Source organism: Salminus brasiliensis, chromosome 17 (genome assembly GCF_030463535.1).
Source record: "Salminus brasiliensis chromosome 17, fSalBra1.hap2, whole genome shotgun sequence".
Lineage (NCBI taxonomy): Eukaryota > Metazoa > Chordata > Actinopteri > Characiformes > Bryconidae > Salminus > Salminus brasiliensis.
In genome coordinates, this window is record NC_132894.1 from 16,577,415 (window position 1) to 16,600,130 (window position 22,716).

General features: G+C 42.7%; 1 protein-coding gene across 4 annotated transcripts in view; it reads right to left on the minus strand.

Moving 5' to 3' along the window:
* The window catches only part of nlgn1 (neuroligin 1), a 263,001-nt gene that overhangs the window by 9,325 nt on the left and 230,960 nt on the right, over positions 1–22,716 (minus strand). For all 4 annotated transcript variants that reach the window (XM_072661173.1, XM_072661175.1, XM_072661174.1 and 1 more), the window contains one exon: positions 1,292–1,504. In XM_072661173.1, coding sequence (XP_072517274.1) covers positions 1,292–1,504 — 213 coding nt within the window. The remainder of the gene's footprint in view (positions 1–1,291; positions 1,505–22,716) is intronic.

Below are 22,716 nucleotides of genomic sequence, written 5' to 3' on the forward strand. Positions count from 1 at the left end.
TAATTAGCACATCCAAATCTGAATGGTTGTCTAACAGACTTGCTTGCTTCAAAAACAGAAGAACAAACAGAGGTCTGACTGCTTGCTTTCACAATATTGTTTATGTAATATTTAATATTTTCTAAAATCCTTCTAGTACTTCTACATTTAACCATTTACCCTGCAGATATGGCACATAAATGGCCAATTATGTATGTCAGTAAATATGCCTGTTAAAGTCTATATTAAGGAGTAAGTTATGTAGGTGTTTTGAATGACTTAGAAAGTAATTTATCATTAAATATACATTTCTAATTCCCACAAATATAATAATTAACATTACGCAATGAACCAAATTGCCTGGCGGTGAAGCCTTAGTGTGTAATTCGCAGGTCAATGACATCAAGGGCATCTCAAGGTTCATTTGAATGATGTTGATAATGTCAAGGTATGCTGATGTGGAAAGACCTTTGCAATTCTATCTCCCATGCAGAGACACAAATGGAATTAATTAATTACCCTTTCCATGTGAAAGGGTTACTTTTACAGGAGAAAATGCTACAATTGAACTGTGAAAGCCTGCTTGTAGAAAGCATGGCGATTGGTATGAACTCTGCTGAATAAAGATGAGCTGGGAGACTGATTCAAATACATTTTTCATAAGCAACTGGTTTCAGGTCAGACTGATTTAGCCCCTTAAAGTGTGCCAGTGGAGGTGGAAATGATGAATGATCTGTTGTAACACAGGAGCAATGAGTAGGCTGCGACTTTGCCCGTAACCTTGATGGCTTGACAATTCTGGATCACACATGCATTACCAGTACTATCTGTAATACCTGTAATGGGAAATGTAGTTATTAAGATCCATACAAGTAATGGTAGTGGATGATGAATGAAAGCATGGTTGAAGAGTATGAGTCGAAACAGTGATGCAGAATACAACTATGGTTGGGTGCTGCTGCCATACACGGCTGTTAAACACTACAGCGCAGTCTGCACCTTTATCCAAACCTGACTACACACAGCAGGGTATTTGGATAAAAGAAGAAGATGAATCGACCTTTCCTTAGGGATTTTCTTTGTGAAGTTGGAAAGTATGTGGTGTAGTTATCAAGTAAGTTCTGTTAGCACACCTTGAGAGTACAGGATGGGGTAAAAAAACACAAAACCAAATAGTCCATGCAAATATATGTAAATACGAAGGCTTCCCAAACACACACTGTATTAAAGCAGACCTTAGACTTAAAACTCGTGGCAACAACGTGGCATGCAAACACCAAAAGGGTCAAAAGTTGCAACCTCTGCATTATACCTTTGGTTGAATTGCTCCAGCGGTTACCTTCAGAATAATGGGACAGAGTGAGGAGATTCACGCAAGAAGCCCCGGCCCCGGATCCAAAAACAGTAATGCGTAAAGGGTCACCACCAAAGGCAGCAATGTTTTCACTAGTCCAGCGCAGGGCTTGGATGAGATCTAGGAGCCCGTAGTTCCCTTTGGCTGCTTGGTCCCCCGTGCTTAAAAAACCTGCAGAAAGAGAACGAGAAAGAAAAATAGATTTAGAACAGCAACACTTGACCCTACACAAAAAGCAGCTGTGCCAATAACAGAGGGGGGGCAGATGGGATCTTCTGGTATTAATCATTGCTCCACTTTGCTTCACACTGTTTGGATTTGTGTGGGAAAGTGAGACACAACAAGAGAAACAACCTTGCTCTCCACTTAACATTTCTTAATTGCTGTGATGACAGTTGGCCACCTCTGGAGGGCTGAAGTAACTGCCTCCTAATGGTTGTTTATATCACTCAGCTCACGATTTACCTGACCTCCCCTGACAAACAAAATAGAGCCTGGTGACATCATTACCCAGCATAAGAGCCTCACTTGCACTGCACTTTTGGTATGCCTTTCTTTGTGTTATGCATTCTTTCCTCCATCTTCAGGTGCGTAGTTAATTTTTCTTCCCAGCTATTTAATCAGAGAGTATGTGTAATGCAAAATTAGGCCCAAGTTAATATTATTTTTCAAATGCCTGATGGCGAACAATTAGTAATGTAAGTACTGTTTAATTCCTGACCATTAACACGACTGCAAATCAATCTGTGCTTATATATCATGTTGATGAAAGAATATCAAGCAAAGCAAGTCTTTTAAACGAGTGCACGGCACAGTTAGGACAGATTTAGGCAATACAGCATGTGTTTTCTTTTCAACTGTGGACAATAGGCCTGTCTCATGTCTTTGCTGACTTAAATAACCTGCAGAAAGCAATCACATCCGCACATTGAAGAACAATAACTAAGTGAGTCGGGCAACCTAATTATATGCCTCCAATTGGACCACTGTTAACACATTTAAAAGCATTGTCATTGAAACAATACAGTGACTTTGGGGAGGAGGAGGTGGTTAAATGTGCGCATGTGCACACATGCATACACACAAACAGGGAGACTTTAAATAGTGCAACATTTACATCATATTCACACTAATCAAAACACAACAGTGATCGCTTGTGGGTGTTGCTATCCTAGACCACTGCAATCAGGATAGAAATGTTTCATCATACAATGAAGGTTATCAATCAGAATAAATTCCCTGGTATGTTTCGGGACAAGTGGACACCACACACGCCAGCAAAACATACATCAGCCCCTTGACAGGGACAACTCTCTGTCATGTCCTTCACACTATTCCTGAACAATCCAGACATGAAAGAAAATATCACGTAATCAAACCAGGCCACTTTATCCCATGGGGCTGTATTGTGGCAGACCAGTCAGAGTTCCCATGCTAAAGCATGTACGTTTGGGTCGACATTTATAAAAATATATAAAAATAATGGTTGTTCTGTTTTTGGGGAGGAGTCAACAAAGATGTTCTTTTGGTAAATTTAAGTTCTTTAAGCTCTTTGGGAAACTCTTGCTGAATTGACTCTTTCTATTCTACGTTAGTTGGTTTATTATTTGCTAAGATGGATCGCTTTCGTAAACCCCCGAAACACTACCTGATGGTCCATATCTGCGTGATCTTGTGTATAGCACTGCAGCTACATAATTGGCTGATTACATTAATGCATGGTTTTGGTCCTGAAAATCACATACACATACACACACACACACCCACACATACACACACACACACACACAAAAGTGACCCTCAGTGTGGCACCTTTTTTAAATTGAGTTCTCTATTCATTTTAATTAATCTATTTTTGTTGCTACATCAAAGGGCTGATCTCCTGGAAGCGGACGAGATCTACAATCATACGTTTAATTGATTCCATTTAGCCAAAGTAGTGTGTAGCACAATCAAAGGGGGCCAGGCACAGGCTTGAAAATGATTAACAATCAGCTGGCAGACAGGCAAGTCGTCAACCGCTGATGCCTACTGCTTGGCGCTGTGAGGCAGGCAGTGATACGCTCTCCGTCCTCCATCCTCATACTGACAGAGAACAGAAAAATCCCACATATGTATATATATATATATATATATAAATATATATATATATATATATATATATATATATATAAATAAATATATATATATATATATATATATATATATATATATATATTAGTGTGCACATGTTTTAGACTTGTGAAAATTCACTGTGTTCAATAGAACATCTCCACAGCTCTGCTCATGGACATCTAGTATTATTTATAGTTCCATAGTTATTTATCATCCAACACCTGGTTTGGTAAATTAGTTCTTAATTATGATAAATCAGGTGAGCTGGTGATTGTAATGAACAAATTCACCTGCTGGCTGGGAGTATACAGAAGAAATCTGGAAACTGGAGTCTTCTGCACAGTACGCTATATAACTGTGCTCAAAGATGAAGCTTTTTATCTAATAAAAAATGTTCAGGGGTTTTAAAGTTACTCATCTCCAAGAGGTCCTCAAAAAAAGAAAATTGCAGCATGGCCTCAGGATAATTAAAAGCATTTGAGGCTTTAATCAATGTACAAAAATAAAGCTAAAAATAACAATTAAGGTGCTGCAAAGGGTCCTTCGCATGATACCACAGTAGAACCCTTTTTTAGGTCCCATAATGAAGCATTTTTGTAAAAGAGTTGTGTGTGCTTTATTTTTAAGAGTGTATAGTATTTAGCACAGAGAGGGTTCACAGCTTCGCAGAGTGAGAGAATGAAGTTTCCTAATTTATGATTGGCACTTCAAGAGTGAATAGGTCTCTAGAACTGTACTGATGACTGCAAAGGCCACAGCATCAGATTATCATTTTGTGGGGCCTGTGGATGGGGGCACTGTCATCCTGGAAGAGACCACTCTCGTCAAAATAGAAATCGTGGGAAGAAAGTGATCAGTCAGAATAACTAAGTATTGATCTGCAATGACCTTTTCCCTCTGACGAGACAAATAGACTCGAACCATGCCAGTCAAATGCGTTGGTGAACTTCTGACACATTCTGCAATGCTGTTCACCTGCGAAACAGCTCTTTTGTTTCCCCCTTCATATTGCACTAATGCATGAGTATCACTGAATGTTGAGTTCTGAACACAATTTCTAACCTATTAATGGATATCTTTCCCTTAGAGCGAAATACAGATCATATCGAAACAGTGGGCAGTGGGCAGTGTTAGGGACTGAGGCTCCTGGTGTCTTTGTGCTAATAATGAACCCTCTTTCTTAGATATTTTCCTCTTACATCTTGGTCCAAAATCAAGGTCAGTTGGGGGGGGGGGTGTTATTCGCTGAATTCATGCAGTACATCTGTATGGAAGCATCTGCACTTGCTATGTTTCTTCACTGATTTATTTGTTTGCCGTCTGTATATACTCATCCATACAAATGGGTTTGTCTATCAGGCTCTGCATCTTATTAAATGAATTTAAAATAGTGTTGCTGTTAAGCAAAAACCTCTCCAAAATGGCTTTAACGTTTGATGGAAGTCATTTTGGATTATTTCTATTGATCCTTTCATCATGAAATCATGCTGTCAAAAATAGGAAAACTCCAAATATGGAGATATAAGGTTTTTTGCATTACAGCGACAACCCCCTGCCTGATATTGTATAGGTAACAGGTGTAGATCACGTGTGTAGACTCATTTCTGAACAATCCAGAAAGCACCCAGCCACCCACATAAAAGGGCGAATTTTCAATCTAGAAATCAATAATGGAATTTTTGTAGAACATTTTCTCACACAAAAACTTCAAATCCCATAAATTGAAACTTTATAGAAAAAGAAAATTAGCTTTAAACCATAAAGTCAAATAAAGTTAATGTGAAAAGACAAGGTACATGGCAACTGCCAAACTATGTCAAAAAGTTATATTATATTATATATATATATAATGGTTAAAAATCATGGACATCGCATTTCATAATGCAAGTTTATGTGAAAATGTTCACATTCCATTCCTGAAAAGAACACTGACATCTTGGGTACCAATATAAGAAGCTGTTAGTGTGAGTCTCCTGCTCTGCTTTATGCTAATTTGTCACTTTATCACTTTACATATCAAGCAAAAACAAAACAACAACAAAAAAACAACAACAATCCCCAGTGTGACTGTCATGCCAAATGCTCTAAATATGAATAACATTTAACACCAAAAGTGTGTCATTCCAAAACGGCCTGTGGCAACTGTGCTGTGATGAAAGCACGTCCCGATAAACACGGCAATTGCGCACATCTTCCTTTCTAAAAATGAGGCCATGACCACGTTTACGCACACAAGCCATTGCAAATGGCAGTGATCTACGCAATGTTTTCAAACAGCCGGTCTTGTGTTACCCGCGGCAATACAACATGATCCCTTCCTCCGATGGATGAATAAATAAAAGCAGCCTGATGGGTATCTGCAGGTCAAAACATTGGAATTCAGAACCAAAAAAGAAAGAGAGAAGCAGGAAAAGGTTTTTAGCTCCAAGCAGCATGTTCTTTAATCATCTCCTCGCTGAATGCCGAGACAACCAAGGTGTAGAATTAATCTCCATTTCAGTGGAAGGAAGATGGGAAAAGGTGAGAGGAAAAACAGAGTGATGGAGCAAGAAGCAAATTGGGATCCCACTCCCACTGTAACATGAGAAGTGTCAAAGAGGTATTATTCTCCACTCTTTTCAAGGTTAGCAGACAGACCGGAGCAGCAAAAGCCAGATGAGTCCTTGGGACGTTCTATTATAGCTCTTGGCACTTGTCTCTTTTCCAAAGAAAAAACACGACTGCCACCGCCGCAGTATTTTATTTGTTCATTCTGCTTGTTCCCACATGCTAGGGGAACAAATAGAGCCCGTCAATGTGTTTGTGTCCCTAAAAATATTTACAGTGTGGCAACACCTTCATATCCCCCCCCCTCCCTCCGTCATCACACAAGCATCATCTATCTCCGAAGACCTCATGACTAAAGCACAAACCATCTGTTCCAAACTGTTAGGCTGGCACCACAAGACTATACGAGCAAGGGAAATAAAGCAGCAAACCTGTGATAGTGTGGAGTGCCTCGTGTGGTTATATAAAGGATTGCACCTTGATAATTATTCAGGAATATGATTAAAGTGATGAACCATGCAGTGACTGAATTCCTGGCACTGAGCAGTATCTAGATCCCAGAGGTCCCAGCCCGCTCTGGTCGTTGGAGGTTAACAAAAGTGAACCTTTTTTGTGGGATCCGGAGTGGATTTGACTTGACAGACCTATTCCTAATTTTACAGCTTTGATATGCAGAATTCTGAACCTGAAAACTGCTGCTCCAGGCAAAACACACTTTCTATTTTTTTTTCCCGTTCCTCTTTTCAGTAGATTATGTTCATGTAATGCACATTCTCCTACGGGTCTACCCCCTCACTTTCTCCTAGGAGACCTTGAGACATGCCAAACACCAATCATGTTAAAACCTTTGGAAAATCAACAGTAACTCGAAAATGAATGCAAGCCAAACAAAGGCTGAGACAGAATCACCTTCCCTTGGTAAATATGAGTAATGAAAGTGCAATGTACATTTCAATAATGGAGCAGATCATGGCGTTAAACCTGCCGTTGGAATGGTGCATCACTTTGCATACATTAGCCCTGTCAGATCTGTATCATGCTAATGTCGTTCTCATATTCTATTTCTGCAGAGATGGTACATGAATTTCTTCTGGCTATGCCCACAGTTTGCTCCTGTGGATCAACATACCTTTCAGCTCCTTAGCGAATCATACAAAGGGCCAACGGAAAACGATATATTTAGAACCATACAATGCACACTGACTCACAGGGCAAGAACCTATTCCAACGTTTTGCCAAATGAACACTACGCAAATAGCACGGCCCCAATGTTTGGCGTGTTACAGGGCCAGGGGCGCAAAGGAAGCGTTTAACAAGATGCTACACTGAACTATTGATGCCAGTGGATTTGAGAAAGAAAAAAAAAACCCAAAAAACAGCATGCATATTCATGCTCCAGTATGTGAGGAGTATGTGTGGTTTCTGGTGTTGAAGTCTAAGGAATTGGTGATACTTTAATTACCCCGAGCCCCAGTTGAGCAACACTGAGGGGACTAATGAAGGCTAATGCAAACACTTGCACAGCGTTTCTTCCACTTGGGTGCCTTTGTTTAATTGATGCGCTGTATCCACTGACAGGACTAAATAAAACAGAGGTACTCTAATAACCCCATGGAGACACCACAGGGCCTCAGAGTCGTAACAACCTCATGCACCTCGAAGCATTCTAATGGCTTGGAATAGATTCATTTTTATAACTGGATTCTCTTTGCATGCAATTTCACAAGTGTTAAAAATACCACTGCATTTGTAAGCCAGAAATGTACCTAGTGTATGCATACAGAACATTTTATATGCTTGCATGTATACAGGTAATTGACCCAACAAGCCTGTTAGAAAATAAAGAAATGTAAAAAATAAAAAATAAAAAAAAGCCATGTGCCATGTGATATAATTCCTAGGGTTTGTTCACACCAAGCTTGTTTGGTCGAAACTTTCGGACTGCTTAGCTTGGTTGGAACCAAAACAGTAGGTGTCGCAAACCACAGCCCGAACCAAAGGACCAAAATGTACAAATTCATATAAACTAATTACAGGAGGTTGAGGTAGGCTACCCCTCAGACAAGAAAAGCGGAAGAAGAGAGGAGGCGACGAAATGTGGCATTGAAATTTGGTCCGAAGAACCTTTTCCGAATTATATATACTGACATATTTTTGAATATGTCAGGCGCACCTCCTTCTACACACCAATCAGTGTCAAGTATAGGAAGATTCATCCCACGTAGGTGACGCCCCTTAGTTTTAGAACATTCGCAGAACAGCAAGGCCTAGCCTGTTTACTTTGTCACAAACCACAGCCCGAAGCACCAAAATTTGGTCTGACCAAAAGACAATTTTCGAGTATGTCAGGCGCACCTCCTTCTACAAACCAAGTATAGGAAGATTCATCCCAGGTAGGTGATGACGCCTGGATGTAGGCTCATCATGCAACCCTCACAAAACACAGTGTGAGACCCAGACTAACTGCCATTTTGTTGAATGTACACAATGTAACAAAAAGACGAACCTTGATCAGGACCTTGGTCCGAACCTTCAGATGTGAAAACGACCCTTAGTTTTAGAACATTCGCAGACCGTCAAGGCCTAGCCTGTTTACTTTGTAAGTCCAATCAAAAGAGGTGGTCTCGGACCGGATCACATAAACCAATTACAGGAGGTTGAGGAAGGCTACCTCTCAGAGAAGAGAAGAGGAAGAAGAGAGGAGGAGATGAAATGTGTAATTGGAATTTGCTCCAATGAACTATTTTCGAGTATGTCAGGCGCACCTCCTTCTACACGCCAATCAGTGTCAAGTATAGGAAGATTCATCCCACAGGTGATGACGCCTGGACGTAGGCTCATCAAAAAAAAGGTAAAGGTGCACGTATTTGTCACTGTACAGCGAAACGTGTCCTCTGCATTTAACCCATCTGTGGTAGTGAACACACACGTGAGCTAGGGGCAGTGAGTACACAAACACACAGCGGTGGGCAGCCAACTATAGCGCCCAGAGAGCAGAGAGGGTAAAGGGCCTTGCTCAAGGGCCCAACAGTGGCAGCTTGCCAAGCCCAGGAATCGAACCTACAACCCTGTTATCAACAACCCGGCGCTCTAACTGCTGAACCACCACTGCCCCTCCTTATCATGCCACCCCCCCTCAGAAACTAACTGCCATTTTGTTGGTCAGGACCTTGGTCCGAACCTTCAGATGTGAAAACGCCCCTTAGTTTTAGACCGAACATTTGCAGACCGGGAAGCCCTAGGGCTTGTTTACTTTGGCTCCTGGTCCAAACTGTCTTTGCATGATTTCAGTGTGTTTGCATGGTTTAATTAGCTATTTCAAACATTAGTAAAATAGCAACGGAAGTGAAACACAGGTCAGGATTTCAAAACATTTTCCTTGTCTAGTTCCAAGTTCACACTGGAACTAGATATACTGCAGCCATATATTCAACATGATGCAATTATAGATACTTGTTGACAAACCGAGGCAGATTTACAAGACAGCTTTGGAACTGGGATAAAAAAAGTGTGCGCTTACATGTACGTCAACACCAGACAGTGGATTCGACAGACACTCTGACATTATTCAGAGAAGGTTACAAAGCAATCATATTTTATTTATGAATAGAGGTGAAAAAAAACAGTAAAATAAAAGTCATTATGTAGGACAGTGGCAGAAAAAAAAATACAGTTAGTAGCATCAACAACATGAAATGATTCCTCTCAAACCACTGGCATGCAACATACATGAAACAGCGCGACTGCACTGCCACGCGCTTTGAGGGATGGTTCTCTGTAGTCGCAATTCTCCAAAACCTGATCTGAATTGTTAACCAGCTCCCTTTCCATAGAAAAGAACAACATTTGCATACAGATAACAGGTTTCTGCAGAATAACACACACGCACACACACACATACGCTCTCCCGCTTACACAGACACAGACACATATGCAGCACAGCCGACAAACAAACATCAATGTGAGACGGGTGCGAGAGGTAGAGGCACAGCGAGAGCGAATGAGAAAGCCGCAGCTCGAGAGAAGGAGGCAGAAAAAGCCTTTCAGGAGAAGTGAAAGTCTAAAGATAGCCCTCCATCTTCCCGAGCACTGGCTGAAAAGTCTCCTCCGCTCTGAGACATACGAGGGAGTGCGTGCTGGGTGCCATTCCTCTCGCTGTTGGCTCGAAAGCCGCAGAAACACTGACCCAAAAACTAACCTCAGCTAATGGAGGACGTTGGCATATTACAGACTTTGTGTTGATAACGATCCAAGGCCCATCTGGGGAGCGAGAAGAGATGGGGCCTTCCCCTAGCGCGAGGCAGAAATGACTTCAGAAACCTGTGAGGAACCTGCAGGCAAGGTCTCGCTAATGAGCCCAGACGAGGGAGGAAATGATGTCGAGACGAGGCCCTGTCGTCCGCGCTCCCTCCAGTAACAAACACGCGCCTTTGAAAATGTCATGCCAGTTCTGGAGCGCAGGCACGGCTGGCCCCTGCCAGGGAGGCCGACACTGAGATGCTGCTGCATGTTTACAAATAAAAAAGATGCCACCCTACTTCTAACACAAACACGCTTCCTCGTCTTTGAAGGTCTGAGTTCAGTTCTGGGGCACACTGTACTTGTAAGCTGCCCTGACTTTGGTGACCATGTTTCACACATGCATAAGTTACTCTAATTATCCACATTCTGAAATGTTTGGCATCATGGGTTTCATCCAAGATAGAAAAGTAAACAAAGCAGGCTCTTCTCTTTTCGACATATTTGGGCTTACTGATGTGTGGCGCCAGTGAACCGCTCTTCATCTCTGCAATGATGACATGAGGATAGCCTCAACATCTGGTTCTTACACAAGGTTACCCACTCGTAATGGTCTTTCGTGAAATACAAACTAGCAACCGCGGCATAAGACATTACCGAAGTCGTCCGTTCCTCTGAAAATACATTTGTCCTACAGGCAGTACAACCACACAGGGCTTCCAAAAACACATGGGGCTTTCATCTCCGACTACTGCTAAACCTGAGGCAACAACAAAACAGCCAAACCAGGCAAGAAACCCTGCTTCAAGTTTTACTCTGAGCACCAACCTCTGAAGTAACACAGCTCAACCGAGCTGGAATACAGAGTATTACCCTGTGGACTCGGTTCCAGCATCAAAAAGAGGCTATCGATGAAATCAGTCAGCCAGAGTTTTGTAGAGAAGTTATCACAGCCAACCGATGCTTTGATGAAAGTCGAGTGAAACTAGCCGCCCGAATCAGCATGTAAAACTCACAGCAGCGCAGCAAGTATCGCAGCAACGCAAAAACGCAGACATATTTGATATAAAAAGCTATGCTGTAGATGCCCGCCAAAAAAACCCACCACCAACAACAACAAAAAAAACCCCGTAGTCTCCCATCTCCTGTCTGTCTGTCAGAGTGCGAGAGCGGGCAGATGCATTTGGTGCAAAACAAGAGATGAGATGTCAGCGAGGGCATGGCGGAGGCTGAAGGAACAGTATTGAATGGTATCTCAAAAACCAGAGCGGTTAACCGTATTTGACAGCTGCGGCGTCCAGAGCCAACACCTGAGCTGCCTGCACCAATCGGAGCCCTCGGAGCTGGGCTTGAACCCGCGGCCGATGAAGCGCCAAAAAATCCCCGTTAGTGCATTCTGACAGCCGACCAGACGAAATGTCACTGGCTGCTCAGCCAACCCCACCAGTACCTCTCATGTAGAGGGTAGATGGGTTAGACATGGCTATCGATCCATCCTCACACTGCTGCGCCGTGGCTTTGTTCATAATTATCTTCATTATTCCATGCCCTCCTGCCCGGGGCATGCTAAATCCTTCCCTGAGACTTAGCCTAATGTAAACTTCTTCACAGATTCAAAAGGAGCAACATTTGAGATTGGAATAAGACAATAAACCCAGAACAATGCTAAATTGTCTTCTAGGTATGAGTGTGTGAAAAAATAGGTGTGTGTGTGGCAGCCTGCGATGGACTAGGGGCCCTGTCCAAAGAGTATTCCTGGCTGGGCGCTTAAGGATTCTGGAAAGGAGAGGCAGGTAAGACGGTGGATGGATTGATGGATTGATGGAGATGCCCAAAACATTTACATTTACATAATTTTTGGTAAACACAACGCCAATTACAATAATTTACATAATTAACAGCATTTAGCAGACGCTCTTATCCAGAGTGACTTACACAAGTGCTTTGCTATTTACCCAAGAAAAACCTTAGCTAGTTAGAATAGACAAATAGTTCAAAGACACCTCTAAGCTTTAGACATTACTAAAAACAAGTCAATATGGAGACCATAATACTCTGCTATTCGTCCAAGTATTCTCTGAAGAGATGGGTCTTCAGTCTGCGTTTGAAGACAGCGAGCGACTCTGCCGTTCGGACACCCAGGGGAAGCTCATTCCACCACTTTGGTGCAGTACAGAAAAAAGCCTGGACGATTGTCTTCCATGGATTTTGAGGGATGGTGGGTCGAGCCGAGCTGTACTTGAAGCTCGAAGGGCTCTTGGTGCGGATCGGCTTTTGACCATTGCCATCAAGTACTGGTCCGTTCTTGGCTTTGTAGGCCAGCGTCAGGGGCTTGAATTTGATGCGGGAAGCAGCTACAGGAAGCCAGTGAAGAGAACAAAAACAAAAAACAACATACACTGCCAAGGCATGCAGGTCTAGACATATACATGCAAAAGAAAAATGAATAATGGAACACTGTAGGCTAAAAGAAAAAAATCTCTACATCGATACAGCTCAGGAGTACACAATCTTTTGCAGTGTAAGAGCTGAAATGTAGCCAATGTTTTGAGAAACAGAGGGAAATACAACACGTAAGGACAAGCCACAGTCTGTGAGTGCCACTTAAGGAGCTCCATTAGTACAGATCCAGTTTGAACTACGCACAGGGCAACAATCCAGGCAACTTCCAACGGCTTCACTAAACACATCACTTACCCGATATATTTGCATCACAGGGCACATTATCAGAAATTTACTTTCCAAATGTTCTTTTGCAGGCGACTCTTTTTCTCGCTTTCTTTTCCAGACGCGCCGCAAAACAACATCTGAGTCAATTTGCCCTTTAAACTGCTGTAAATGACAAGGACACAGAAAAGGGTGTCGCCTCCCAAACAAAAGCCTCTCCTGAACAAAGCGACGATGGGGGAATTATTCATGACCAAACATGTATCGGCTCGGTATCAACGGCAGAAATCTAAACAGTTAATGTCACAATCTGACATCTGTGTGATAAAAACCTCGACAAACTCCAGCTCCCATTTCTTTGAACTGTCGATCAGGGACAGGTAAGATTCGCAGGTAATTCCCTTCCTTGCTTCCATGCTTTGTTTGCTTGGCTTCGTTTGACTTGGAAAACTGAAAAATACCAGCACCAGCACTTCAGGACTTCAAAGGGGAACCGGATCATCAGCGACTTGCTCACTTGAAGTTGTGTGTTGTGCCACTTCCAAATGGTCATTTGGAAACCTACTACCTACTGGAGTACAAACATACACAAGCATAATAGGGGTCCAAAGAGCCAATAAATAAACCAACTATCCAGTGAATTCAGAACAGATATTATAAAACAACATTAATTAAGAATGTTTCATCTTGCTCCCCTTTTAGGAGGGTATCATTTATTCATATTTGTGGTGCTCCTGCATTATGAATGATGCATAAGTCAGCCGGTCCTGTTTGATTGTATTAGTATTGCAAAAATCCTGATGGATTCTGCTCCATCAAAGGGCCAATCTAAAAGACTTGAGGCAAGCTTGGAAATGCTCAAATGTAACAGGCTGTTGAAAATTTAAACAGAGACAGAGACCTTCTTTGGGGACCGGCTGTCAAACCTGTCTTAATATGTGATATGCACAAACAGCCAGCACTGCGGCACATGGTGGAGACTTGGCTCTCAAAGCCAGAGAACAGCAGGTCCCTACTTTATTACTTCTCTTCAAATATCTGTGCACACACACACAGTTGCGGAATTTGCCTTCTCCTCTGAAAAACTCTGAATCAGACATCCTCGCTTTCATATACTCCCACATTTATTTAGAAAATAATATTGAAGTTTAAATATAACCTGACAGCTGAGGGATTATATCTGATATATCTGATCTTTCTTATCTTCTTTATAGAAAAATAAGCTCCTCAGACAAAAAAAAAAAAAAAAAAGTCATTGCGTGTTTAAGGTGGCAGTAACTTCAGGCTCTTGCAGATGGCGTTGCACGAGGATGATCGGGGTCTAAGTGCCTGCGGGGTGTGCGGTGGGATTCATAGATTGAGAAGAGATTCAGGCGCAGTGCGGTGAATGTTGCGTTCGAGGTGTGGAAAATGGGTCGCAAAGATTGACAAAAAGCAGATTGCATTCGGGAGTGCCGAAGACCATAATGAGAGTTTATAGGTGTATGGATGCATGTTCCATCTTCCAGGCAAAGAATTGCTTCTAGAAGACAAAGCAGGTCCTTCATAATCAATGTCTACGCAAGAGCACTCCGCAGGGAACTGCATACCATGGCCATTTGGAGCAGAGTGGCAAACAAGAGGCCTTTGCTTACATCTGCTCAAGAATGATGAGAGTGTCCTGTAGACAGGGATTTTTGCCACTGCTGGTAGACCCATATGACCATGCGATTCCTAGCTAATTCCTTTACATTATGGCATTTGCTATGGCCACAGTGCAATAGTTTCTTTTTTCAGTCATTAACATCTGCTTTGTGACCCATTCAGTGCACTATAGCAACACTTCTCAATCCCATTGCACACCCTGCAGATATTTATCGCCCGATCATCATCGTGCAATGCCATCTGTGGAAGCCTTACTACCACCTTAAACAAGCAAGGTGACAATATTTTGGTCCAGGGAGCTTCAATTGATACATTGATATACTTGCTACACTGATATGTTAAGTTACAACATATTATATATATATATATATATATATATATATATATATATATATATTATATATTATTATATGTATTATTATTATATTAAATTGTGGCAGTTAGGGCCTAATATGAATGATATATTAATGTAAGGTACATGAAAGACCATACATCAGTTGGGCAATGCTGCTGCTACTACTACTATTGCTACTTTACCAGAAGCAAGTTGTGGAATTGACTTAAATATAAGACCATAAGATGCCCCATAAAGGTCCCAGACAGGCAGAAAGCGAAGAACATGCTTAGAAAGCCTACAAGTGGACAAGCTGAGTGTGTGAATTGCTTTGGCATCATGGCTTTCATTCAACAGGACCAAATTTTTGTTGGAATAAAAATGTCGACAACTAGACAGCGTGCCATTCCAGACTGTGTGTGGATGGATCAGTATTTCTCGAGATTCTTAACATTTGATCCAAGTAGCCCTTCATATTTTTGGTGGGCTCTATCCAATCAGCTAATTATCTAGCTTTTACCACAGTTGAAGGGGCTGTACTAATTCTGGGAAACTGCTAAAATGTGCAGGCACGCTTCAGGAGACTTCAGGAGTCTGAAAGATAATGGACAGGCAAAGGTGCAAAAAAGATCTCGATCAATGCAGAGAGAAAGGTAGAAAGGCCAGGAATGTTGTGATGTCTGTGGTGCATTTGGCTAGAGAGGGGCTGGTTGCAGTTGGGCTGCAGGCAACACAGATGAAGGACCTGAGGAGGTGCATTATCCCTGTGGCTGTATCCCTGAGACAGAGAGCCATCGCAGACAGAGAGCCATTGCCTAATGTCCCCATGCAGCGAGTAAACAGCATGCTCCGCAGCCAAGCTCGCGGGCAGGCCGCTGTAAAGCCAGCAGATCTACGAGCCCCCAGCCTGGCCTTCTCCGGCTGCACAGTGATGTATAAGGCACCAACTGGGCAATAATTCCCGGAGCTACAAAGAAAGTTGGATCAGCCAGTCCCTTTCTCAATCTGTGGATGCTGAGAACATTCTGACACTTTCTGGGCTGCCCAGACAAGCTTATTGGGTTTGATCTGCCCAGTAGGAACAGACACTGGGTTGGAGCCAGGCCGGGAGCAGGCCAAGCACAGCCCATACTGTGATTACCCACATTCACCCGGGTAGAAGGCCGAACTGCCTCCAATTAGCACCCCGCCCAAAGCGGAAAGAGCAGCCCTTTCTATTTCGACAGCAGACAGGCAGCTTGGTAGGCAACAAGTCCAAGATAAACTTGCTCATCACCAGCCTCTCTATGGCAACAGTGCTGTGTAAATGAGAAGGGAAAGGTGCGATCATTGGGATGGTGGTGGAAAGAAAGGTTTTAATGCATTGATTTGAATTGCATTATCTGCTGGGCCGTTAACAGCTAATTACATGATCCTGTAAAGGGTTTTGAAAGTAAAGGCAAGAACCTACAGTGTAAACTGTAAAAAGAATTAGACGTCTAAGATAAGGAGCCATCATGACATCACAAAAAGCCCGCAAAAATGTTTGCCGCAACCCTTTCATTTCATTTTCATCTTTTAAAAACTTACATAAATAATTCTTTTAATGCATTTAAGTGGTTATAGGTCTTCTGTGTGGCTGAACTGCCTTCATATTTTACCATAATGCACAATACATTACGATAAGTAGACTGGACACTCCATTATGAAACAGCCCTGAAGAAGAAGCGGTTGGCTCAAACTATACCCTGCTATACAAATTTAATGACCTCTGCTGTAAACATAGAAAGCGGTCTTCCAAAAATGTCCAGAGCTTGTTTTTCTATTCATAGCTGTGTGCATCCCTCTCTTCCCAGCACGAGCGGAACATTACACAAACAGACAATTAACTTGCCACTGTTTCAGCATCCGCCGCCTCTGAAAAAAAAAAAAAAAAACTTGCGTGAGCTCCCACACGCCAACTTCTATAGTATAATGGAGGCCTGAGTATCACTGGCGGACACTGGCGTTGTGTTTACCAAGCTGAAAGTGTGCCTGCTTCGTTATTCAGTAGAATAAGCCAAAGCTGGAGAGCTAAAGTAATAATTGTTTCCCATATGCACTTACAAAGCAGTGAAGATCAGACCCACATCCTACACCCCCCACCCCCTTCGATTTGAATTGAGCACATTTGACAATGCAGAAAGTGCTGATTCTTGTCAGTGTCCTGCTGAGCATTTGGACAGGGGGCGAAAAGGTCAAAATGAGCTATTGTGAGGACCGGCAGTCAATCTGAATATGACTCAGAACGGACAAAGTGCTGCACAGACAAGTTGTACAATTAAACCAAGAAATCACTGCCCGCCCTGATGGTGCCAGGGGCACAGAAAAAGCTTCCCATAGCATTATGAGTATTAGGAGTTTCAGCCATGAAAGCAGCATCACTGCAATATCTGGTCATAGTATTTTTGGTGCTACAAGCATGACCCTGTGTATTGTATAGAAGTATATAGACAGTAATTCTTAGTTCCTAATTTGCTGAGGTCATACATGGCCATATGTGGTCAATCTAATGGCACAAAGCTCTAATTCTATATAATTTTCACTTTTTTTTAAAATGATGAAACGTCTCAAACCCCACCCAAATCCACACAAATCACTGCTTTTTCAACACTGCCATGTGTTGTGTAGCAACAATACAGTGGCTAATCCTCAATTCATGTTAGGATGCATGGCCTCAGTCTTGTACCATGGAGCTTTTCAGTGTGTATTCAACATTTATAATGATGCCACAAAATACACTGTAAAATTCTCCAACATGACTTTTTGTCTTCTTGACTCCTGATTCTTTACTATGTACTAGACCTGAGTTTTACGGTCACTCAGTTCTTTCAATATCCACAATAATACACACACTTTTAACATCAGTGAAGAAACAGAATAATTTCCTAGTGCTTTATAGTCATGAGTACAATTACAGACATTGGAAAATATCAGGTCTTTTTCCTGGTCAACTTTTTCTTTCTACTCCAGAAAGTAGATTTGACAGAGCTGAAATGCACTCAATAAGAATAGGCAAAGGTTAGCCTGACCTGAAATGTACCTTTTTGAATGCAGTCATAAAATCTTAAATCCTCAGTGGAAAATCTGATAAAATACCAGTCTGCAAATTAGGCATTGTATTAGGATTAACCCATGCCACCAGCTCAGCTAGCATTAGCGTATCTCTACTGGAAACACAATCTTTTCTCAGAAGTCATATGCGGAGGAGTGCAGAGGCAAAATATCCTGCACGGGCAATGGCTTTGGCCTGCGGCAACTCTATCTAGTCTCTTCCATTTAATGGGAATAAACAAAGCGAAGGCATAAAACATGCCAAGAGACACGCTGAGTCAGGGCTGCCACCACCATTAGGCCTGATTGACTCTCAGCGCTCATATGATATTAGTGCGCTGATGGCAGTCGCTGATTGTCAGGCTTAAATATTGCCTATTTGATGGGAGAGCCAACTCATTCGTGCTTGCGTGACTAGACTTTCATGATCTGAGCAAAGACTGGCCTTGTCGCATGTACATGTCATAGCTTTCGTAGGTGTTCTCAATGGGAGTATTCCAAGCTCAGTATCACCGAATAATTACAGCAATTAAGAAGTGGCAAAATCAGGGCCGGACAAGAGCGCGCAACGTAGCTCTCAGCTTTAACAAGGTCAACAAGCTTACTGCCGAGAGATAAGTGCTCTCCATATTCCACTCCTCCCTCTGCCTCAGTCTTCCTCGTGGCCCAGAAGAAAGTGCTGGAGTTCTACCTTGCAATGTTCCCCATAAATTTGCACTCATTAGCATGTGCAATCAAAGCAGGACCTGCTGCTGCTGGAAGTTTTGGGCAGGAGGCTTTGGTTCTTCTCTACACTCCCGGGGTCCTCTTGCTTGAGAGGCCCCAACTGTTTAAACAGCCTTCTTCGCTGTGTGAACTTGAAAGCTATGTCCACAGAGACCAAAACCAAAGCAACCAAAAAAAAGAGAGAGAGAAAAAACCTAGAGCAAGAAATAGCAAGACAGGAACTCAAACTGTCTGACAACCCATCCACTACGCTTGTTCATCATTTACATGCCAGTTTCTAACCAAGGTAGCAGGAGCGAGAAAAATAAATAAATAAATAAATAAAATAAAACAGATTTCACTTCAGGAGCGAGACGTAGACATGATGGATATGGACGCTTGAGGAAAGGCCTGCTCACAACCCATGTATTTTACACAACTTCACCCTGTGGTATCCACACCGGATTGCAACCCAGCTATGAGGACTGACAACGCACAGTGTGAAGTGTGTTAGCCATGGAGAGCACTGGGATTTACCTCCTGGTAATTAAATAATAATGGCCCTTTATTTCAGCATCCCAGCCAGCGAGTTAGCAGATCCAGCCCAGCTTACCACTGGAGTAAATAAAAAGCAGAGGATCAAACGACTTGCTGTAAAGCAATTTTAAACGGATTCCCACTGAGATCCAGCAGACACACGTATGGAGCGAATCAGACAGCCAGCCGCCTACCAAACGCGTGGTTTTGCTTAATAAAACATCATTCTAGCCTCGGCTCTGGTTTGCACTCTGGGCACAGGCACAGGACAGGTGGCCCGCAGGGAAACCATCAAAGAATGCTCTGGCTTGGGCAGAAAGCTCATATATACAAACTCAAACACCTAATCACCCAGTGAGTTAGCCTTTACTGGCATACTGAAAGGTCATGGATGAATTCTGCAAGTGCTTCAGGTTTACTCCTGGCTTATATGGCAATTATGGCAAAAAAATATATGGCTTATAGATTGCACATTGTATTTTTACATTGAGGGATCTCTATTCCCTGAACATGTGTATTTAGTTTAAGTGTGTGTGTATGTGGTCTGCTGGGAGTGCTGTGGGTGCTGGTTATGGAGTCTGACGACAGCAGGAAGGAAGGACCTGCGGATGGATACAATGGATACAGGAAGGGAAAACGTATGATAACGTCCGAGCCATTTCTACACACCTGACAGTAAGAAATAAGGACGGGAAGAGAAAAGAAGAGAAAGGCAGCTGATCGAGTGTTTGCCTTTTTCATGCAGTTTGTAGCTCCCCCTATCACCAGCAATGATTTCGACACCAGGAGGGTAAGGACTTGATCAGCCACCACCTCTTTTCACTGAACTGCTGCCAGTGTGGGCAATACCAGAGAAGGAAAGCGCCAGGTTCACCGTACCAGCTAACAGAGGCCTGTACCGGACAACATCGCTTCAAAAGCGCCATCTGCATTCATACTTGCGACTCCCGGGCCAAAGTGGTAGCGTATTAGACCGCTGAGCCACTTGGAGCCCCTGGCAGCCAGTTGTATGGCCAGGTGTGACCTCAGCTAATGTTACTATCCTAGCCCTGTACAGCTCACATTTTTTTTGAGGATGAAAGATGCCATATGTATAAATGGATCTAAAAAAATATTAGTTTAATATTAGTTTTGCAGCCTAGTTTTACTGTATTTCATCTCTCTTAATGTCTCTTTTAAATATGGTATATTTGTTGGCTATGCAGCTGTTCTTAGGCCTGAAGGAATGATATGAAGTTGAGGAATAATATGGTGAGGCCCATGGAATAGACTTGGAAAGGAGAGTGGGATCCGTTCCCAGACCGAATGTGGGAAACTGTACATAAACTGAATGACCATAAGATGACCGGACATATTTTTGGGTGTACGTAACTGAGATGTTAAGAGGTCCAGCTCTGTCTGCAGCACGTAGACCACGTAAGTAATGGTGGGGGCTAATGAATATTCCTTATGGATAAAATGCAAACATCCTGCATATGGGAACAGTCCAACAACATATGACGTATAGTACAGTATAAAACTTAAGGTATTGTCTGAGGGAGGGAGAGAGAGAAGAGGGGCTCCCAGAATTGGCAGACTCTCTCCACACTGTACTTTTGATTGGAATGAAATGTTTCATTGTTGCAACTGAAAGACGGTGGTCACGAGTCTCCTTTCGAAAGAAGTCCAACTACTCCTCTTGAGTACTCTTCTACTTGAGAAGACAAACCACGACATAAACATTCCTCTTCCAGTGGCCTCAAGCAGTGGCCTGACAACATTTGAAAAAGCACAGTCTGCTACTAAAAACTGGATGTTGTCTGCAGTCTATTTTCAGTCTTTTTATGACCGATGCCGTTGTTCAGTCTCCTAGAAGTAGCGATGACAACCAAGATATGCTCCAAAAAATGAGCTGTGACATAACCCATCACAATAAACGGTAATCAGAAATCGTTACATTACCCACCGCTTGCCCACAGTGCTGCTCCTTAATGACCCTCTTCACAGACTTGGCAAGTAGGGAGCATAAACAACACCAACACTAAGCGTAAGCTCTTGAGTAAATAAAAAGACTGTTCTGTCTCACTCTATAGCCACAGTTTCTTCCCACTCAAGGACAAGAAGATGAGCACGATTTATGGGACATGATGGAATCTGACAATCCAACCCAAACACACATAGACCCGAGCATATGAAAGGAGTCAGTGCCCGGCGAGTCATTATAAATCATCTTGGCAGAAAGCGCTAACAAATTAATAGCTAATCTTTGCCTGCTTCTGCGCGTTCTCAGCGTTTCCTCCTCTGAAAGGTTAATTGAGAGGGGGATAGTAACTGTGTGAGTCATGCGACACGGACAATTTCAAATAACAGTGACATTCTTGCCTTTTTCAGACGGAGCAGCGTATTGTGCTTAAGACATCGGGAGTGGGTCGGGGTGAGAAACAGTGAGAAAGTAGGAGAGAGTTGGGTTGAAAGATGGACCCAATCATTATTCCTCCAGAAGATATCCCACTCGAGCTAGAGATTGAGGAAAGGAGGTGTAGATGAGAGAGGGTGGGTGTCTGGAGTCGACAGCCCAGGCCTCAATGCGCTCGGAGCAGAGCAGAGAGGCTAAGGCAGAGGAGAAGAAAAGCTAGCAGCTGCTCTGGGACAAGTCCAGTGCCTGATCTTCAGCCCAGAGTGCTGTGATTCGGCCCGGCGCTCTGCACAAGAGTGAGACCGCTGGGCTCCAAACAGACAGAAGGGGGGATGGAGATGAGACAGTGGGCACAGGCCCAGACACTGTGGGACTGGAAAGACTGACCGCTTCGTCACATAACATGGATCAAGCATACCGGATTAGTCAACTTTGACAGAAAGCTTCTGCTCTCTCTTAAAGCTGTGCTTTAAATTACCCACCTTATAAAAGCCTCATTTTTGGATATTTGCTATATTATATAATCAATTCTTTCATTTCACTCCCAGTCTATATTATCCATACAGTCAAGTTTAACTACTTGTCACTAAACGGACTAAAGTACTGGGACATCTGCTAATTCATTGTTTCTTCCGAAATTTAGGTTATTAAAAAAAGAGTTTATCCTGCTTTTGTTGGAGTAACTGTCTCTACTGTCCAGGGAAGGCTTTTCACAAGATTTTGAAACATTGCTGTGAGGATTATTAATGAATCAATAATTAATTATTTTAAAGATTTTGCAGTTTTCCACCTATATATATATATAGGAGCACATATAGGAGCACTGTGTAGTAGTTCTATAATTGCAGACTGTAAGCCATCTGTTTCTCGGCATGCTTTGTTAGCCTCCTTTCAGCTTGTTCTTCAATGGTCAAAGACCCTCAGGATTGCAACAGAGCAGGTATTATTTGGGTGGTGGATCCAGGGGTGCCGGGGGTGGGGGAAGTAAGGACGATTTTAAGGGCCTGTGACTGACAAGGGCCCTTACAAATGTAGTAATTGAGTATTTTGGTAGGATTATCAGAGTTGTGGGGCCCGGTGTAATATCTTTTCAGGGGGACCATAATCCCTGGCAGCGCCCTTGGGTGT